Genomic DNA, 20,364 nt, shown 5'->3' with positions numbered 1-20,364 from the left:
TCAAATTATGAGGTGCGTCCGTGTGTGATTATAGCGGCTTCTTCATATTGTGTATGGATGCGCGGTTACATCAGCGACCATCCCTCTTATGAACCAAAAGAAAACTTTGCATTTGATTATTAGCTCTATGATTATGTTTCGTCAGAACCAAAAAAATATATATATATAGATTCATCGGTTTTGATGTGTAACAAATCGACTTCCTACAGGTATATGTAGCAGCCTGTGTACTACGTGTGTACTATATATTCACCGAGAAATGCCGCTAGCTTCCGACAGCACAGTTTCCATCTCTTTAGAACATTTTCTTTTTTGGGAAATATCTCTGGGTTATATTATATAGAGCTGAGGAATTTGTTGGTAGGGGATACCAAAAAATGTAAAGAGGTTATGATAGTAACGTAATAACACTCTACCGCTGCTGCTGCTGCTACTAGCTACTATTCATTTGTCTAGCCTTAAATCGTAGTACACTGTACTCTCAACTATTATTCCGACTTTTTTTCTTTTCTCTCTTCTTGTCCTTTTCCTCTTTAACGGCCCGAGAAAAAAAAGAAGAAGAAGAAGAAGAAGAAGAAGGTTAGGTTGGAAGAGGCAGGTGGTAGAGGGAGGAGAAAAGGAATGCGGGATCAGGTGCCAAAATGACAGAGCCGGGGCCGGGGGTATAAGCCCATCCAGTTGAACTGTTTCGGGGCTGGACCTGCCGTGTGTATGCACAAGTGGAAGAAGGCGCCGGTTTGAAATAAGAAAATAAGAAGAACAAGTCCAGGTAGAGATCTTAGTGTGTATAGTCGAGATGGGGTGGAGAGAAGGTGAATAAGAGGGAAAATGTGATGGGGGGGGGGAATGAATAGAGAGAGGTGGAACAAGTGGAAGAATCTTATTGGGAGAAAAGAAGAATCTTCCGAAGAGAGAGAGGGGAGAAAAAAAATTCGAAAATGTAGGTGCAGGTTGTTGCTCCAGGCGGAGACCTTCACCTAGACCCAAGGAACGCCATCACGTCAGCACGTTGCAAGTTGACCTACATTTCTGATTCCTTCTTCTTCTTCTTCTTGTTTTAGATCTTTTCCCCCCGCCAAGAAAAGAAGAAAAACCAACGAGCGTGCGATGAGAGAGCGCGCGCGCGCGTTAGCCGGCCCTCGCCCGCCGCGACTCGGTCCGTCGCGTTTTGTCAGCAGACCCCGCGCGCTATATCCCCCACCCAGCCACACACACACACACACACAGGTGTGTTTGCCAATCAAATGGCTGCTACATCTTTCCCAGAAAAAAACAGGAAGAAGAAGAAGAAGAAGAAGAAGAAGGAAAAAAAAAGTGTTTTATGACTTGTGTGTGTTGTGCCCTGCCCACCCATTTGAGGAATGGACAAAACGGACAGACAGACAGTGCCAGACAAGTGTGTGTAACGTCTGGCTGCCGCCGCGCCCTATTGGACTCAATAATAAGGTTTTTGGTTCTATTTTATTTCTCTCTGTTTCAACGATGAAAGTGAAATAATAAAAAAATGGCCAAATTCGAAATGTTTCCACACAAAAACAAAAGAAATGAAATTCCCACCGAGTTCGCCGACCGCCATGTTTTCTGGTTGTCGTAATCATTTATATAACCGGCGGCCGCAAGAGAGTTGCGACCGGGTCAACACTTTGCGGAAGGCGTCACTCTCTCATCCGGGATGGAGAAATACAATCCGCAATGACCTCTGGTCTCTCTCACATCACCACCACCAGCTACGCTGTTTGTGTGTGCAAACGATTTGAAAAATCAAAGGAGGGAAAAACCCATATAACATCTTATATATGTATACTATTGCGGCTGTCTTATAAACACGGCAGCACGATACTCTCACATATTTGACCCGGAGAAACCAAACAAACACGCACAACGCACACGGGATTGTTATTGCGTCTAACGTAATCAATGGAGGGGGGTTGAAAAAGGTGATAACGAGTTTAACGCTCCGCCGAAGATGGCTCGCTCTACCACCGCGCATAGAGTCCTAAATTACCATTTGCCCTCTTCGGAAAGTGGGGTTTTTCATTCTTATTCTTTTGCATCATGCTAATTACACCGGGAGGGAGTTATATAATTAAAGAAAAAAAAAGGACCAACCCCGAAATGAGAGTGAGGAGGAGTTCAGGGTTGTGTGTGTCGGCGCCGCGGCGTCTACAACTCAATTAGTTGGTAGCAGCTCATTCTCCAAACGCTGTGTGTTGCATACGAAGGTTAAATAGGAGTTTCGGGGGGGTTGTTCTTCCAGGTCAAATATCCCCCCCAAAAGAAGAAGAAGAAGATGTGGATGGGGGTTGGCAGCTAGTGAAAATGGGATTTTTGATATGTGTCTTAACTTCTTCTTCTAGCAGGGGGAAATATCATTAAGAGAAAACAATTTTTCAAAAGACTTTGGACGGGGGGGAAATGGGTTCTCTAGTTATTTGGAGAGCCATCACGACACGGGGCACAGACTGGGAGAGAAAAGAATGTCAGATTCTCTCTCTCTCTCTATCAATATACGCAGAGATGATGCGCTTCTTCTTCTTCTTTGAGAGAAAGAAAAAAAGAATTAAGAAGACCCGTTTTTATTTATTTTATTTTTTCGATTTTTCTTCCTTTTTTTTTTCTTTTTTTTATTTGAATGGGAACAAAACCCCGGGAGCCATTGGGACGACGGGCTCGCAACTGGGCGGCTGACCTCTTTCCTTAATAGACACACACACAGCACACAGCAGCAGCAGCGGCGAGTTCCTTTTTGATTCTTTCTCCAGCCCCAACAACAACAAATCTTCTTTTTTCATTTTCTTCCACATCACCTGATACAATGTATTTATTAAGGATGAGGGGATCATATCATCACAAATTGTATTAGAGTATCGGCGGTTGGGTTGAATTCATTTCGTCGTATTTTTCCAGGTTAAACAGACTATGGAATTTCGACCCCAAAAATGGATTGTAGCGTGAAATGGGTAATAATAGGCTACGACGTTATTACAAGTTTTCTTCCAGAAACCGGTCCGTCGGCGCTGCTACGTCAAACAACTACACACATACACGAAGGCCGCGCTCTGTAGACATTTCGGGTTACGACCCGATATGGCCAGCCGTTTGATTTAAATCTAAGAAAACAAGACGCTCGACAACTGTGTCACCCACGAACATCCCGTTTGCAACTTATTTTGATGTCATTCGACACGAAATTTGCACTTTCGAAATTCCTTTTCCTGTTTAAAAACAAACAAACTAAAATGTCGAATTTACATAACGCTTGCTGTTAGCGTTTTTCTCTAATAATACTCAAGTATTTTCGATTTGTCAACAGCGCTATAGCCCTCAAGTTATTCTTTTACGGCCGGAAGTGTTTACATACAACACCGTGCAGGAAAATGCCATTGAACGGGATAACATCACCACAACGGGTTATTATATTCGACGTGGAATGTATACACACGAGAGAGCTCATATATATGCACGTACACATGTTGCACAAGCGCGGCCATAGTTGCCCAACTGCAATGGGGACTAGGTCGTCCGCGTCCGTCGTCCGCCCGTCCGTCCAAGTTTGGACTTTTCTTTCGCCTATAAACCCAACCGATACGATGGAGGAAGAACATCAGAGTCAAGGCTGCAGCTGAGGAGTCAAAGAGAAGCATGTTTAGATGTATCCTGACGAGGTCAGTCGGTCAACGAGTTTTGACCGGAGAAGACGAAGAAGAAGAAGAAAACAGCACGGACGAGCATATCACGAAGGCTGGAATTTAAATTTCAAATTTTTGTCAACGAAATCAACTACCAGCTGCGATTTTTCGAATCATTTTGGGCTTTTTAGATAGTCAGGTTCATTGTCAATCAATCTGGTCCCATCATTTATTAATGGCGGATCAATAGAGAGCTCTATGCCGTTTAAATGAGATATCTTGCCGACTTTTTTCCTGTTATTTCGCGTTGCCGTTGGCAATGACATCTTTTTGAAAAGATCCCCCATCCCAAACAGGGAGTTGGTTATTACCCAACAACCTCCTCCTCACATCCTCGAGATGGCACAGCGCGAATTCATCAACATCGCCCGCCGTCTCCACGCTCGTTCCGCTGTCGGCCATGATCGGCCAGCATCGCCCACGTCTAAACAAAAATAAAATTATAAAAAACAGTACGGAACAAATCCCGAAACGGCCATTTTTAGTACATGTACGAATCGTCTGTACTAAATAGCGGGACTAGGAAAAAATCTAGACGATGAGATGAGCTGCCCGCGCGCGTCTGTTTGATAATGTTCCACCCGGCGCTTCCTGATTTGCGTTTTGCACGGTCACCGGCCATCACAGCAGCAGCTAGCCGACGAATCTCTAGCCCAGCCTGGCTCTGGCTCTGGCTGTGGAGAAAGTAGGAAGCGTAACCTTTGTAACGGTTCTATAGGAAATCCTGGTGTTTAACATGTTCGTAGCAGCGTCCATATCTGGGCTTGAATTCTCTTCTCTTCTCTCTCTTCTTTTCTTGTATAGAGATTTGGTTTCTTATTTGGCATCGACGTCAATCCTCTCTACTACTACCTACATCTTTTCTCTTCTATCCCCCTTGTTTCTTCCCCCCTGCCCCAGCTGACACCGACGACTCGCCCAATTCCAGCAACCAGCACCCAGTTTTTTGTTCGTGAACGAAACCAACAGGAAGTGAAAGCTCTCTTGCTCTGATTTTTATTTTATTTTTATTTTCAAATGTATCCATCAACCCTCCCCCCATCCATCCATTCACGAGGTATATACAGACGTAAGAAAAAGAGTAAACACGGGTTGAAATAGATCTTGGGGCAACAGTCTCGATCATTTTTTTGGCAACAACGCCTTCGTGTTCAAAAACAAAACAAAATAAAATTCCAGTAGACATTGTCTGGTCGATCCGTTTGCATTCGGGGTCGGCCAGCAGCAGCCAGCAGCCGAAGAAGAAGAAGAAGCCTGTCTGTGGTAATTGACTGTTTCACCTGGAGGGCGGCAACATTCGAAAATGATATTCAGCAGCGGATAGATTTATAAATGTAGCGCGCGCATCATCCGTTTCCAAGTGGGCTGGAAATGACGTTGCGAAAACAAGAAGAAAGAAAGAAAAATATTAGACACATCATCCATCCATCCATCCATCCATCCACTGTGGCGGGATATGCCGAACTGGGACGAGCGTGTACAGTGTGTGTGTGTGTGTGTATATTAGCTCTGTCATTACACCGATAGCTGTACAGTTGTTATGGATGTGTCTGCTGTGCATGCACCTATACCCCGAGGTCATGTGCCATAGACTGGGATGTCTAATGATGGCAAAGCATAGGGTATAATATAGGCGATGGTTAGAGTAGGTACAAATACTTTGAACTCAATTGAGGCCGTCGTAGATTGAACTGTTGCCATTTTTCTACCATGACGTTATACATGTACAATTGTACATATGCAGAGCAGAAATTTGAGCTCAAATGAAATGGATTTTCTAGTCTCTTCACCTTCTTCACCGCTCATTTGCCTCGGTTTATTTTGATCATTTCTGTTTTAGATTCGGTCGGAATGATTTCACACGATCATTATCTCTCTCTTTCTGACTGCTGCTGCTGCTCGTAATAGTTGGCGATAATTACGAGCCATTTTTTGTTTCACAACAAGCTCGTCTTATATTCCATGCGAATGAGCCTATTAAACAATCAAACACCATTACCACGAAACAAAAAACTCCCAAATGGGAGAGGAAATTTCTCCCCGAAAGAAATCAAACGAGCAACAACAAAAAAAAAACACCATCGCGGTCGCCGATTCTTTTCTTTCCTTTTATTTTTTCTTCATTCAAACCAAATGTGATATCATCATATTCCCCCCCCCCCCCCCTTAATACATAACTACAAGAGGAAAACAAACAAAAAATAGAAAGACCCACGAAAATAGATTGCGATTTTTAAGCCAAAACACAGTCGGGGGTTTTTCATTTTAGGGCTGCTCGTTGGAAATCTTCAAATCGCCTCTTATGATTACATTTCACATATTTTTCAAAGTCTCCTGATGACTCAGAAAAGCAGCAGACGAAGCTTAATAAATACAGAGAAAAATCAAGAAGAGATGATCTTTTGGATGTGGCAACAACAACAACAACAGCCAAGAAGAGGAAGAGGCTAAAGCCCAAAAGTCTATGCTATATAAGAAAATATTTGTATTTTTTGAAATGCCGAAGGTGGGACGCCGTTGTTGCCTTTGCATCAGCCACATATACACCTGGTAAACACCTGATGCCTCCAGACGGGGCAGTGACCCACTTTCAGGTGGGGGGGGGGGGGTGCAAGCAAGCTATAAGCGCCAAGAAGAAGAAGAAAAAAGGGGGACTCTCATCTGCTGCTGCTGTTTGGACATGGAACACGTTGGGCCAGCAGAGAAGAGCTTTGTACCGTTTCTTTTTTTCTTTTCTTTTTCTTATCGGCGCGTCTCTCCTTCCTCATATTTGATTTTTTGGGTGGTGGTGATGTTGTTGTTGTTGTTGTTGTTGGGTATTTTTTCCGGTGTTTTATTATTTCGCTGTATTTTGTCCATTTCAGCTCTTTTCATATTATATAAGAGAAGATATCTGTCAGTGTGATATCGTGTCCGCATCGCAGCCCCTTTGTGTTTCGGATTTTACTATTTTGATGTTTTTTTTTTGGCTTTAGTTTGTTTTTTGATGGATCGAATAAATGGCCAAGTCCATGACTCAACCATGCGAAAACGCCATCAGATCGAAAGCTCAACAAAACACATCTTTCAAGTTTGTCGAGTTGAAAAAAAAAGCTCGAACATTATTCGAATAATAAAGTTGGGAGAAGTAAAGACATTTTTTCCGGGTTTCCGATGTCATTCGCTGCATGCGCTCCGACCGCGAGGAAAATACCTGCACACAAATATTTCTATTGGGTTTATGTATAAACGAATCGAAAATTCTTTCCTATAGTCAAGAGGAACAAAGCAAATAAAGGTCAACAAATTCAAATCAAATGGGAAAAGTAAAACTTTTTCTCTCGACAGACACGCGGGAACATTTTGAGACCCACACACATCAACGAGTTCCTCATTTCACATAGCCACAGCCCCAAATAGGAAAAAGTAAAATTTCTCCCCTTGGAAACAGAAAAATAAATAAAATAAAATAAATATTTTCTCGAAATGTAGGGCGACCCAAAGGACTACGCGACCGGAGGAGATCAAGACCAACAGATAATAAATAAGTCGAGAAGAAGAACAAGAAGAAGAAAAGTAAGTCGAACACATTTTTGGTCTTTTCTTTTCCTTTTTCTGATTGGAATGCCGAGCTATATTATTATTATTATTATTATCGGCCTCTCGGCTATTTAGCGTTCCTCGACTTCCTCTTCACTGTAAATATTTAATGTTTATGTTTTTCCCTTTTATTTTTTGTGGCTAGACGGACTGTGATCATGTGTCCTACGATCCTCAATTCCATCCATCATTTCCCATCAGGGAAAGCAAATTTTCACAGGTACACCCATTGTTGTGCTGATTGATCAAACTGGCCTCGTCGCGGGGAATTTCCCCACCGATGACTATTGGCTTTTCAACCAACGGCTTCGCACGCTTCGAATGTATGGCGATTTCATTTTGTCAAAAGAAAGAAAAAAGAAAAAGAAAATGCACGGCGAAGCGGTTGTTTGATGTCGACCAGATGACGGCCACATTGGCTCATCGGCCAGAGAAAAGATGACGAGAAAGATAGATGATGACGACGACAAGATGCACATCGAGTCGAAATTCTTTTAGTAAAAAAAATTGGATTTGTGCCAGCAGTTTTTACGCAACGGCGACTGACGATCGCATAACTGGACATAGAGACGAGCGAAAAAACGTACAACGCCATTTTCCATACAGCCGTCGTTGCATCAGTGGATGGGGGATCATCTAGCCTATTTTAATATTATTAGGACACACACGGCCGATACATTTTGCAGCTGTGTGTGGGAAAATGAAGTATATGCGTATAAGCGCGGCCCATATGCCAACAATCTGCCGGAGTAGCCTTCTGCTGTGTAGCGCAGCTCTATCCCCATATTGTTATGCCGAGTTCTTTTATATGAATTCTGCTATATACTGGTTTGGTTTGGTTTTTTTAGAATTGTTGGAAATTGAAGAAATCCGCGTATTGTTGGACCAAATAGGATTACATACTTATATACAGTATACTTTGTAGGTTTCGAAATGGAATCATTTGGGACGCGCGTCGATCAATTGCGCGGGCCCCCATAGATCGTTATTTCATTACGGTGAGAGTTCGGCTATTGTTGACTAGAAAGTAACAAGGATACTTTTGCTGAGACTGCGCTCCCGCGCAAATTATATATATATGTGTACCGAGTCCTAGATCTGTCTTTTTCTTTTCTTTTCGGAAGTGACATCATTCTTGGCGCGTAGCAGGAATCCATCCTATTAGACTATGACGTCAATGTGCCACTAGTCTATTTGAGCCACTGCGGTTTGGCTCGCTGTGTATAGTCTGAATTTTTAGTTTCCTTTCCTTTGCTGGTGAATATATAACAATAGCGTGCGCTTGCTATTCTTATATATTCTTCTACGGCCGCCGCTGTTTCGGCTATAGGGAGATAATTAGACTAGTCCAAAAAGAAGAAGAAGAATTTAGAAGTTTAGAGTTGTGTTGTCCCCCATATAGCAGCTTATTTATTAGCACGTGATATTACCCGCCGGCCTGATTATGTCAGGGAACGTCCTGATTCTTATCATCCACAAAGAGCTTCTTCTTGATTTTTCCGTTTTTTTTTGGCAAATGAAAGAACACTTTTACTTGGACTCCATTTCGAGTTCGTGAAACCAACCCCTCCCCATTAGTTACACAGGTGTATAATAGACACCAAGACGACCAAGAGGCCACTGGCCATTATAGTCGATCCTGTTTTTGTGCTGGCAGTCGGGTTCGTGTTTGTGAGTGCAAACGGGTTGATTTGTTGTCAGTTACAAGGCGGATGTAAAATTAAATTTAAAAAAGAAACTGTTGAAAACGAACCGGAGCGAAAGCGACCAACATCTGAGTCCGCACTTTTGGCCGATTGCATTAAATCCACGTGTGTATCTGATTGAGTTTTAGTGGCTGTATATATATAGCCCAAAGAGAAAAATAAATCTAATACGTTGCCATCTAATAGCCATCTCAGAAATGTGCTGGCACCAATGAGTTTCTAATTGATATCTTTCAAGATTTCATTTTGGCAACTCGTTGGAAACGATTTCCACCATTAAGTCACACGAATAACTATTGTTGCTCTCTTTTCTTTATAAATGCCATTTTATACACATGTCTAGTATACCCTGCTGCTCCGTTACCATAGGCGGCACCATTCATCCGCATAACACGATATGATGATGACGATGCGAACCGTTTATTCTAAAAATGGAATTTATTTTTCCTAAAATTCCGCCAACCGGCGTGGGGTCGTTGGGGGTGTTACCCAACGTTCGTCCGTTGGATGCGCTTAAAATGTTGACCGTGGCGACAAGAAAAAAGAAAACGACCGCAAAATTGTTGTGTCCTGCCCAGGGCTCCTGGACAAAAAACCTTTTGAATAGTTATTTATTCCCGTAGTGATACAGTAGACAGCCCGGCAGAGTAGCTATGATAATTGTAGGATGGACTGTGAGACTCAAAGAGGGGAGGGGAAAGGGAGGGCTAGGATATTGCACCAGGGACTCTCTTATATTTGGCGCTCCTATCTACACACACACACACATGTGCCGTAATAATAATATCGAATATAAAACAAGTAACGACCGTCCGACGGCTATTTCTTCCAAGTTCAAAGCCGCGCCAACCAGTCAGCCAAAAAAAAAGAGTCAAAAGCAAAAGAAAAAGAAAATGGCCTAATATAGCTGAAATGCCATCATGGGCATTGCCGTTGTAATGCCTCTCTCGGTTCCGCTATAATAACCTTGCGCCCGGCAACTCTCTTATTCTCAGAGTACGGGTTTTTATATTTCTCCGACGTGGTTTATGGCTTGACAATAAGTACTGTTTGTTTCCCCTTTTGTGTGTCCCCTTTTTTTTCTATTCTGTTCATTTTCTGTTTTTTTTTTCTTAACCCATAAGAACTAACTAACTTGTATATGTGGGTTATTACGTCCATCGAGCGGCAAATTTTGAATTCCATCAAAAAAGCGCGCCGCATTTGAATTTGTTTTTTTTTAGAAAGCGTCTAAAAACCTATCATTTCGAATAATGGAAGAGTTTCATTTTGTTGGGTGATTTACTTGATGGACGCGCAGGTCTTTTCCATTTTTTTTTTTTTTTTTTTTCCCGCTGTTGTTGTTGTTGTTGTTGGTTTGTCCTTTTTGGACGTGGTTGGTATAATTACGAGATATTTTCACTGCACGGAGAACGGAACTTTTTTTTTTTTTTTTGTCCATCGGGCCGAAGAAGGCCAGGGCTTGACTGCCGGCTGGACGGTCCGTACGATATTTAACCGAGAAAAGAGAGAAACACGCGTGTAATAATCGACTGGATGGCACGGCATGACGCTCGATTCCGTTATCAGGCCATCTGCAACGGTTCACAACGCTGATGAATTGAAAGTCTATGCGCAACTACCTCCTACATCAGACGACGTCGCCCTCCGTGTCCGTCCAGCGACGCCCGTCCGTCCGTCCGCCCGCCCCGTGGGAAAGTAGATATATAGCCATCGCATACATGGAAATGAGAATCCACGCGCTTACACCGCCCAACAAAACAGATGCCCAGCAAGTCAAATTCTTATTTAAGTCGAACGATATGATCGATAGACCCAAACATGAAAACAAGTATAGATTCGATTTAGTGATGGCCTCATCTTAGCTGCCGGATGATGACGAAGGCATTTTCTAGACGCACGTCCCGGATGAATCGGCGAATATTTTAAAAAATACAAAAATTCTATTTTCAGAATTTCTCTGTTTCAAAAATGAGGTCTTAAAATACAAACTACGTTGACGTAATATTCATTCCACTTTCGTGGCATTTTCCGGCTAATTTTTTCCTTTGCTCCGGCCGTTCCATCCATCCGCATTATACGAACTGCTGACGGCCGGGCGTCTTATTATCTGCATAGTATTTTGTTTCTGTTTTTGTTTTCAACGTCTTGTTGGAAAAAAAAAAGGAAAAGAAAAGAAATCAAGTGCTATGACGTTGTAGTATAAGGACGCGCGCCTGGCCATTCTTCTCACGCTTTCTCCTCGACGAGAGAATGAACATACGGTGACCCCACTCTCCCGGCCAGAGTCCGTCAAATGCATTTTAATTCTCTCTCTCTCTCACTGAAATCTTTGTTTTTTTTTTAAACATTACAAGTGTTGCAGCAAAACGCCCCGATTGGAATCAAAAGAGAAATTGAAAAAAAAGTCGGTTTGTTTGTTTATTTGTTTTTTTTTCTCCCGAATTCCGGATAAGTTTGCCATGCCAAAATTGAGTTTCGCATCAAAGAGTCGACCCAAACAAAAATCTAAACGGGTTTCTCCATCAACACGTCGCCTGCTGTACAGAAAAGCAGCAAAGAAATCAAATAAGAAGAAACAACAACAAAATTTAAAGAAGAAGAAGAAGAAGAAGAAAGAAGAAGAAGAAGCGAATGCGCATAAAAGAAGAAGAGACGAAAGAGAGAAACATAAATAAATGTACACACGAATAAAAAAAGAAGGTCAAAGAAGCATAACCGTTATAGAGTTCCCAATCGGAGTTGCTGGCCACAGTCACACACACACACACACAGTGTGCTGGCCAGCCAAACATGGGGTGAAGGAATATAACAGACACACTTGCACATCATTGCCTTGCTGGCCCAGCAGTCGAGCCGATTCCCTTATGCTCTCTCTCCTTGCGCGCGTAGCCCCCCGACGGAACAGCGGACACGACGGACGGACCGGCAGCAGCCAGCGAAGAACGAAAATGCACACAGCAACTTCCTTGTAAGGCCATGGCTGCAAAGAATCAGGCGAACTGGCGGATGGTCAAATGCGAGCACTGTTAGAGAGAGAGAGAGACTAGACTGCACACAACTCACATGTCCCAGCAGAGAGTACTATCTAACGGATATTTATTCCCAACGGTTGTTGTTGTTGTTATTCTCTCTCTCCTTTTGCATTTCTTTCGCTACATTTGATTCCAGTCCGAATTCCACACAGCCAAAAATCCATTCCGAACAGCGCAGTTTTGTCGTCATATTATTTGATTATTAGTTTGGGGGAAACAAAAAAGGAATTGCCTTTTTTCCAAAAAATTGGTACGTAAAATCGCACACGTTTAGACAGTATAGACACACACAAAACACAAAATGTCTTGTGTGTGATTCCAGCAATTGAATCCGCCCACCTCTCTCGAACTCTCCGGGAGCGCATTGTTATACATGGGAGGTCCCGCAGGGAGTGCGGTACTTGTATAGATGATGGGCATCAGGTATATACCCGAAAATGTTTGTTGTTTGGTTTGTTTTTCTTCTCCTTCTTTTATATACTTGAGGATGTGGCTTATTCACGTTGTGTCCCTTTGACCCTGATGCCGCAGACACACACAGTTCACATGTTGAGAATCCATCACGACGAGTCTTCTTCTCTCTCATCCACCACCACCGTCGAGCGAATAAACCGTGAGTCCCTCCCGAAATTTTTACAAATGGGCGTCGTCGCACGGCTTTCCCACCACCACCACCACCACCACCACCCGTTTTCTATTCTGCCGTCGCAGAAGAAGAAGCCAGCAGCTCGGCTGTATACACGCCAAAGCACATGCGAAATTACCATCTGCAACTTCTCTCTCTCTCTAGCTGTTTAGCTGCTCTCTACATGATCGTGTCCTCCAAACTCATTTTATCTGGTCAATGAACTCTTCTTCTTTCTACTAGCTTCTTTCTTCGCTTCTCTTTCTCTTTTTAATTCGTGCAAGATGATATAATAGAGGCTACATAATTGAGCTGGAACCAAAAACAATTTCAAGACTAATAACCCCCAAGAAGAAAAATTAATGAACGAAAATGTTTTATAATTCGACCCGTTTTTTTTCTTTTTCTTTTTCAATTTAATGAAAATTACCGTTCGGGACAAAATTTAATTTTTTTTTTTTTTTTGTTGAAGAGCCAGGGATCGTGTGTGTGTGTGTGTGTGTGTTATATATTTGTACGATGATGATGATCTAACGGATTTTCTAACGTTTGTTTGTAATCCTTTTAACATGTCTTGTTGTCCATTTCTTTTACTTATTTATTTTTTTTTTAAAGTCGATTTTTTACTTTTGAGACTTTCAGACGCGGCATCTTCTGTCGGGAGTCGGACTCTCCGACGGTGAGCCACCTACCGGGCTCCCGCTCGATCGATTGAACGAAACGGAAAACGCAAAGGAAAATAATAACACGCCCGAAAAAAAAACCAATAACCCGCAATTCTTTATACAAAAAAATAAAACCGTATTATGCGGATTGCTCCCGTTGCACAGCAGCGCATCGTTCTATGTAAACTTCTATTTGGATTGCTGGCCAACTGTATGTATACCTAATAGATACGCGGGAACATTGAGTGCACACAGTCATTCAATTATTTGCTGCTCGCCATTGAAAAAAAAAAAAAAATGATAAGAAAAACGAGGGTTGTTGAAGACGCGTTTTGTCCTATCGGGAAATTGAATTCCGCGCGTCGATTTTCTTTCACGGGCCGATCCACTGTGGCGTTTTATAGAAGAGGATTGGGCGCGATGCGTGTTCACTCGACATTTCAATTGAAACCTTTTAACTAGATTAGTTCAACACACTTTTCTATCTCCTTACTATTTTTCTTTCGGGTCTTGTAGTAGACAATTTGATTGCATTATCCAGAAAACCCAATGCTGCTGTCTATGCTGCCAATCAGCGCGGTTGCTGTTGGCGGCCTCGGCGCTTATATCGATCCTTCTGTTGTACGTACAAGCCCTGACTGATTATCAATCAAATCAGTTTTAAATTTAACTGAGAAATTTTACCAGATACTAGGCCTCGCCTTATATAGCTTTATGACCTTTAGCAATTGGCACTATATCCCGAATCAAACCAGGAACGAACAAAACTGGGAAATTATCATAGGAATGTCATTTGGTACCCTGAGCTAAATTAGCCTATACGCAATAGATACAGTTTCTTATGGTGACTGTTTTGTATTCATTGGAGGATGCTCAAGCGGGGGGATGACGGGAAGATTTCCAAATTTATGCGACGAAACGGAATGTCGAGTCGCAAAAACCTCCAACGGCTTCATGCGAATGTGTCTAGCCAAAATTTATCGTTCTCTATCTCTATCTCTCTCTTCCGCTCTTAGTTTCGCCAAAAATTGTAACATCCTCATTCTCTTTTTCTTTGGCTTCTTCTTACGCCCTTGATGATTTCAATCACTTAAAACGGCCCTGCTGCCTCTATGGTGCACGCAGAGATTTATCTGCATGGAGAGAGGCGAAATAACGTTCTATAAATACAACAACTTGACGTGGGTCGGGGTTTTCTTCCGTTTTCTTATTTTCGAATATATATAAAAGAAAATCTTTCTCTTGTCCTAGCTCTCCTTCACCACGGCGTGTTCAGACTAACCTTGTCGACTACTTTACTGCATCAACGAGCGTACACTGTATAGTACTACTATGTCTCAGAGCTAGTCGGCGATCAAACTGTGCGGTCGCGGGGGTTCTTTCGGATGAACATTCATTAATTCTCCGACCTCAACACGTCGTCCCGTTTAATTTTTTTTCATTAGACGGACGAAACCGCCTTCAACCTGGCCCACCCCCTCTATAAAAAGTCATACAAACAGAAGCCATATACGTACTATACGACCCAGCAGGCCCCCGAAAAGGAATAGTGCAAAATTAACTACAAGATTGCCTCTTACATATATAAGGTTATAGAGGTTTATAATAAGGTTGCGCATTTTCCAACAAAAAGTCAAGGTGAGATGCGTTGTACAAGCAAATGGAAATGGTTTATTCCGGTGTGGGTGTATAATATCGAATTCTTCGCCTTTGGTTTGATTGCGCACAGGAACTTTCTTGTTAAAATTTTCCCTCTCCCAACTTCTATTGGTTGCTTATTTGGCCAACAAAAGAATCGGCGTTTTCTCGGAACCACACTGTACGTACACTCGTTGTTCGCCTGTTTTAAAGCTTGATGGTAATAGTTACTTGACTATGCTGCTCTGCACAGCAATGGCGGACTCTAGCTTCTATTATTCTGCCGGCCAAGTTTATTAGACTTTCGCTCGCGCTACTTGATTCTATGATTTCGCCGATAAATAAAGTAGGTAGCAGCGGATATTGGAGAATAAGAAAGGTGCTGGTTAGCGTGCACTAGTTGCTGTTGCTTGTTCCTTAGCTCCATCAAAGGTATATATATCCCGTCAACCGGCGTGTGATGTGTGTTTGCTCCAACATTCGCCCCACTCCAACCGTCTAAAAAGGAGCAACGCCGAGATTATTCTCATGTAGTCGTACAAGGCAAAGGATGTCGTGAAAATGTATCATTAGCCCCCACCGTGATATGGCTCGGAGGAGTTCACAGTTCGTGACCGGAACACTATTGACCAAGGCCTTATATTATATTCCCTCCATCGAGTCGCACGCGAAAATAAAATCAACATTTTAAAGATTATTCGTGTCGTACGTCACGAATCATTTGCATTTCCCAAAATTTGGAATATTCAAGAAAGAAATGAAATCCCGATAACACTTGATAAATATCAAAGATAATAAGCCCGATTTTCGCGTTCGGGATGAGATGACGACGTAACTCGATCCGGGATTGCCGCACGACAGCTTTTGTTTTATTTGTTGTTGACCTGAAAAGTGAATTGGATAATCGAATTATAGGCATAGCTTATTGAGCTGGCATGAAATATATCCGATATACAGCGCACACCGCTGCCGGTGACATTTTCTTTCATCTGAATTGTATTTAGTTTTCCCCCTCCGGCGTTTGGATTGTAATCTTCTTTGATAAATCATCGCTCCTTTAGCAGATGACAGGCTATGCTGGTGTCGTGTGGTGTCTCGTGATAATCTCCCGGACGTGCGAGGAAAGAAAATTCCGTCTTCTTCCTTTGAATATTTCACAGAATTTTGACGAATTATTTATTGGACTTTGTATATATACCAGCGTGTATTAATGTATGCGCGGACTATAGGAGGTCGTCCGGGTCCGTCTGGCTGCTGTCAGGGCGTACTCAATCCTTTTCTTATCCACCCCCAAGAGAAATGTCTCGAATGAATGCCTCCAGTGTCGTTCCCCTGACGTAACGAAAATTTGCCACCACGTACTGTATATTATACGCAAATAGACGGCCCCAGCAGTGCTGGACAAAATATATATTAAACATTCGGTGAACGAATGTTTTTTTCTTTAATACAGACGACTCCATCAGTGTATATATATGGGCAGAGCGAGAAATCAAATGTTTACCGCCAACACTTCAAGTGTTATAGCTCAAATCGATGGGAAAAAAACCAGCTGAGAATTGCGGATGCGCGGGGTCACAATAAAGGATTTTGGGTGGGTCCAAAGTGATGCTTTCTGGTCATTCGTTACTCAACCGGATCGTCGGGATAAAACTCTGGACACACGCGTCACATGTTAGTCTATAAGGTTTCGACAGAACTGGTCAATATAGCAAAGATTTACTAACCGTGAATGCGCGTGTAGCCAAGCGTTGATCAAATGTATTATTATTATTATACATATTATAGAGGTATATATCTGGCACAGTGCGAGTATCGATCTAGCGTGTTGACTCTTGTCATAATATATTAAATTACGAGGCGAGAGACAGAAAAGTTGCCAGACGCCTCTTGGGCTTTATTGGGAAATCTTAGACTTTCACATCTCAGATGGAGACGGTTATAACATGTACTATACATAGATAACCCAAAATACACTGAAAACCTACGCCCCTTACACAATGAAAAGACTCTCGGGCTTTGTTTTTTCATTCATAAAAATTCATGTCTTTTATTTTTCTTGGAGCGATGAAGCACGTATTGCACAGTGTGTAATAAAACACCTTCAGAGACTTAAATTGGTATTATAAATGTGCAGCCTATAATAACAATTTATCTGAAAGGTATCATTGCTTTGGTTGTTGGGTATTATTGCTCTTAAATATATCGTATTACACAGTCAGCCAGAGTGTACTCACATTTATGGATTCGTGGATTCGTATTGATCGTTGGGGACACCTTTACATTTTTTTTTTTTGGGGGGGGGGGGGGATTCAGTTCACCTTTATCTTCCAAAACCGCACGACCCCAAGAAACCCAAGACCCAATATTTCTAGAGCACATGCTGTGTGATCTATAGCTCTTTTTTTTTTAAATTTCCCCCATACTTTGGCTGTGTATTATATACGGATGACTCTTTATGCAATCTCTATAGCGAGCGAAAGAAAGAGGTAACAAGAATGATTCGTGAATCGACATCATTCTCCCATCATATTCGCCGAGATGCTAATATCAAATTGATACCAGATTTTTCTCGAACTCAAAAGGACGTTTTATTAGATTCCGCTGTAGACATACATATCTGTTGTAATACTCGGTGTCGGATAATAGAGGAGCAAAACATATCTCCTCAATCCTAATATACAATAGGGTGACCTGGTTCCTGTTTAGATTTTATCTTATTTTTTCGCACACTGCGTATACACTTTTGGCAGCGAATACATTTGTCTGCGCTTGAAAGCATTTGCTGGATGACGTCAAACGAATAATAAATATTTTTCCATCGATTTACTCTTCATCTCTCGGTCTTGTGTTATTATGCTGAATGCAAAATCGTAATGTTATGAACACACATGCATTAAGGGAACTGGGTATACCCTAATCTAAGTGGATTCCAAGATTTCTATGATTGGAAACGTATATATAAACTATAACCGCGACAACCGCTTACTTAACCAAGAAATAAGGAAATTTCCTGGCTGGTTAGAGTAGAATTGTTGAAGCTACCAGAAATTAGGCAGCACCCGGCCGTGCGTCTGGCGTTTAAACATAATACGGTAAATTATACATGCATGCATAATCGTGCCACTTGCGAAGGAAACTTTATAAGAAAAAAAAAACGAAATGAACAATAGCGTCGTTAGTGAGTGGAAGGTTTATTACCATTCAAATCATTTGCCTTTTTATTATTATTATTATTCTGCGTAGCTTTTCATCAACTCCGATGGAGTGCAGCGTTGAACTCTGGATGGAAAAGTTGTCGGCAAGTTTTCAACGAACTTTGGAATGATCTTCCGCAGACGCGTCGTGTTTATTCCAAGCAAAACAAATTGACGTGAGTCAAAGCTGGAAATGTCGAAACACGCCAAGTGCACAATTGCAGGAAATGATTATTGGCATTCCAGGAGTTCTTGATTCAATTCCAAATGTTTTCCCGGAAACGTTGAATTTTTATAAAGGCCAACAAAATAATTGGGTTATAGCTTTCAAATTTAAATCCATAGCATTAAATTTCCACTGGATGCACACTCAACCGTCTGAAAAAAAAAAATATTTTGTAGGGGAAATGATTTAGTACGTAAACGACATTTCCAAAAATCTTTACGTGCCTGATGTCCCCCGCTTTCCTTCTTTCATCTTGCGCATGATTTCTCCGTATTTAAGTTGCCTAAGAAACCGTTAATTATCACAATCGCGTTACCCAGGTTGCTTTCCTCTACTAGTTGATTTCGTTTCTCGCGCTTTTCTTTGATTTAAATAACGTCTGGTTCTATTTTAAAATATAGATGGCGTTAAGAATTTGTTTTTCTCTACTTGATGTCTTCCCGCCTTGAATCAACAGATCAGTAGGCAGTTTCTTGGAATTTGTTGTGCTCGTCTGATTCTTTTGTTTAATTGTTTGTTCAATTGATTTAAAGTTGATAAAAGATGCTCAATTCAGGGTAATTTGCCATGTTATCATTCACAACGTTCACCTTGGACTTGCTGTTACATTAGGCTCGAAGGATTGATTATTTGATTCTTGTTAGGAAATTGGCCGGTCGCACGTTGTTCATCACGGGTGCCAGTCGTGGAATTGGAAAAGCCATCGCACTCAAAGCCGCTAGAGATGGGGCTAATATAGTTATTGCTGCAAAGACTGCTAAGCCCCATCCAAAATTGCCTGGGACAATCTATACTGCAGCTGAAGAAGGTATATTGCATGAAGATTTGTGTAGACATTCTTCCTCATGACATAACAGCTATACATCAGCTTAGAAAAGACTATATTGGTCTATAAATAGTGTGAGAATAATCCAATGAAGACGCACTTGTTCTTCATGTAGTCAGAGCTGCTGGGGGTCATTGCCTTCCATGCGTAGTGGATGTGAGAAATGAAACCCAAATCCAAGATGCTGTGGATCTGGCTGTCAAAACATTTGGAGGAATTGACATAGTCGTAAACAATGCATCTGCCATTTACCTAACTAGTACAGCTGAGACTTCAGTCAAAAATTTTGACTTGATGCAAGCAATCATTGTTCGAGGGACATTTCTTGTGTAAGTTATTGCCATCAGCTAATGCTAATGATGGTCTCCTTTCAAAACAAGATTGAGATGTGTAACAGGTACCCTTTTTTCTACAGGTCCAAATTCTGCCTCCCACATTTAAAGGTTGGAAGAAACCCACACATCCTCAACATTGCCCCTCCATTAATGCATCTGACTCCAGAAAGATTCTCAGGACATGTGGCCTACACCATGGCCAAGTATGGGATGTCAATATTTGTAACTGGCATGGCAGAAGAGTTCAGATCAGATGGGATTGCAGTGAATGCTTTATGGCCAAAGAGTGGCACTGGTAAAATATTTATTTGCATCCCGGCTTATGCATCAGTTTGATTGTACGGCTCGTCCTATACTCCTACACTTAGAACATAGCCTGATAGAATTTTTTTATTGTTTTTTTTTTTTTTTTCTTTTTCTGTCTAGCCATCAGGACTGGTGCAACCGAAATGCGTGCCAAGCAAATGTCCCGAGAGGACATTGCATTGTTACTCAAACTGAAGCTTCGTATTCCTGACGTCACTGCCGATGCCGCCTACGCTATTGTTACACGTGACTCGAGAAGCTACACCCAGCACTTTTGTATCGACGAAGACATTCTTAGGGAGGAAGGAATCACGGATTTCGAACCGTACGCGGCACCACGTCCAAGTAAATATATCTATTCTATCTTAGCTTATAATCCGGTAATCTTTTTACATCTTTATTTTTTCCTTAGAATGGGCAGAATTTTAAATTAAGTTCATCCTTCTGACGTCTCTCAAAGTAGACCTATGATACTCCGTGACCCAGGTGAGAATTCACTCGAGATACAGTACTTAAAACTTCAAATTGATAATTTCT

At 41.8% G+C, this 20,364-nt stretch overlaps 1 protein-coding gene and 1 long non-coding RNA gene across 2 annotated transcripts; both read left to right on the top strand.

Moving 5' to 3' along the window:
* Positions 1–693: 693 nt before the first annotated feature.
* LOC124329288 lies at positions 694–9,152 on the top strand. Its single transcript, XR_006916735.1, has 5 exons — positions 694–769; positions 1,062–1,446; positions 7,017–7,094; positions 7,161–7,244; positions 7,414–9,152. It is a non-coding gene; the product is annotated as an uncharacterized LOC124329288 (long non-coding RNA).
* A 9,647-nt stretch (positions 9,153–18,799) lies between these two features.
* On the top strand, positions 18,800–19,519 carry LOC124329226 (hydroxysteroid dehydrogenase-like protein 2). The gene is made up of 3 exons (XM_046788289.1): positions 18,800–18,917; positions 19,005–19,168; positions 19,302–19,519. Exons 1-3 carry the CDS (start codon positions 18,904–18,906, stop codon positions 19,517–19,519), a joined length of 396 nt encoding a protein of 131 aa, XP_046644245.1. The 5' UTR covers positions 18,800–18,903.
* Positions 19,520–20,364: the final 845 nt, after the last annotated feature.

This window comes from Daphnia pulicaria, chromosome 3 (genome assembly GCF_021234035.1).
Source record: "Daphnia pulicaria isolate SC F1-1A chromosome 3, SC_F0-13Bv2, whole genome shotgun sequence".
In the NCBI taxonomy this organism is placed as follows: Eukaryota; Metazoa; Arthropoda; class Branchiopoda; order Diplostraca; family Daphniidae; genus Daphnia; species Daphnia pulicaria.
The sequence above is the reverse complement of the archived record's forward strand: the minus strand, read 5'-3'. Positions and strand labels throughout refer to the sequence as shown.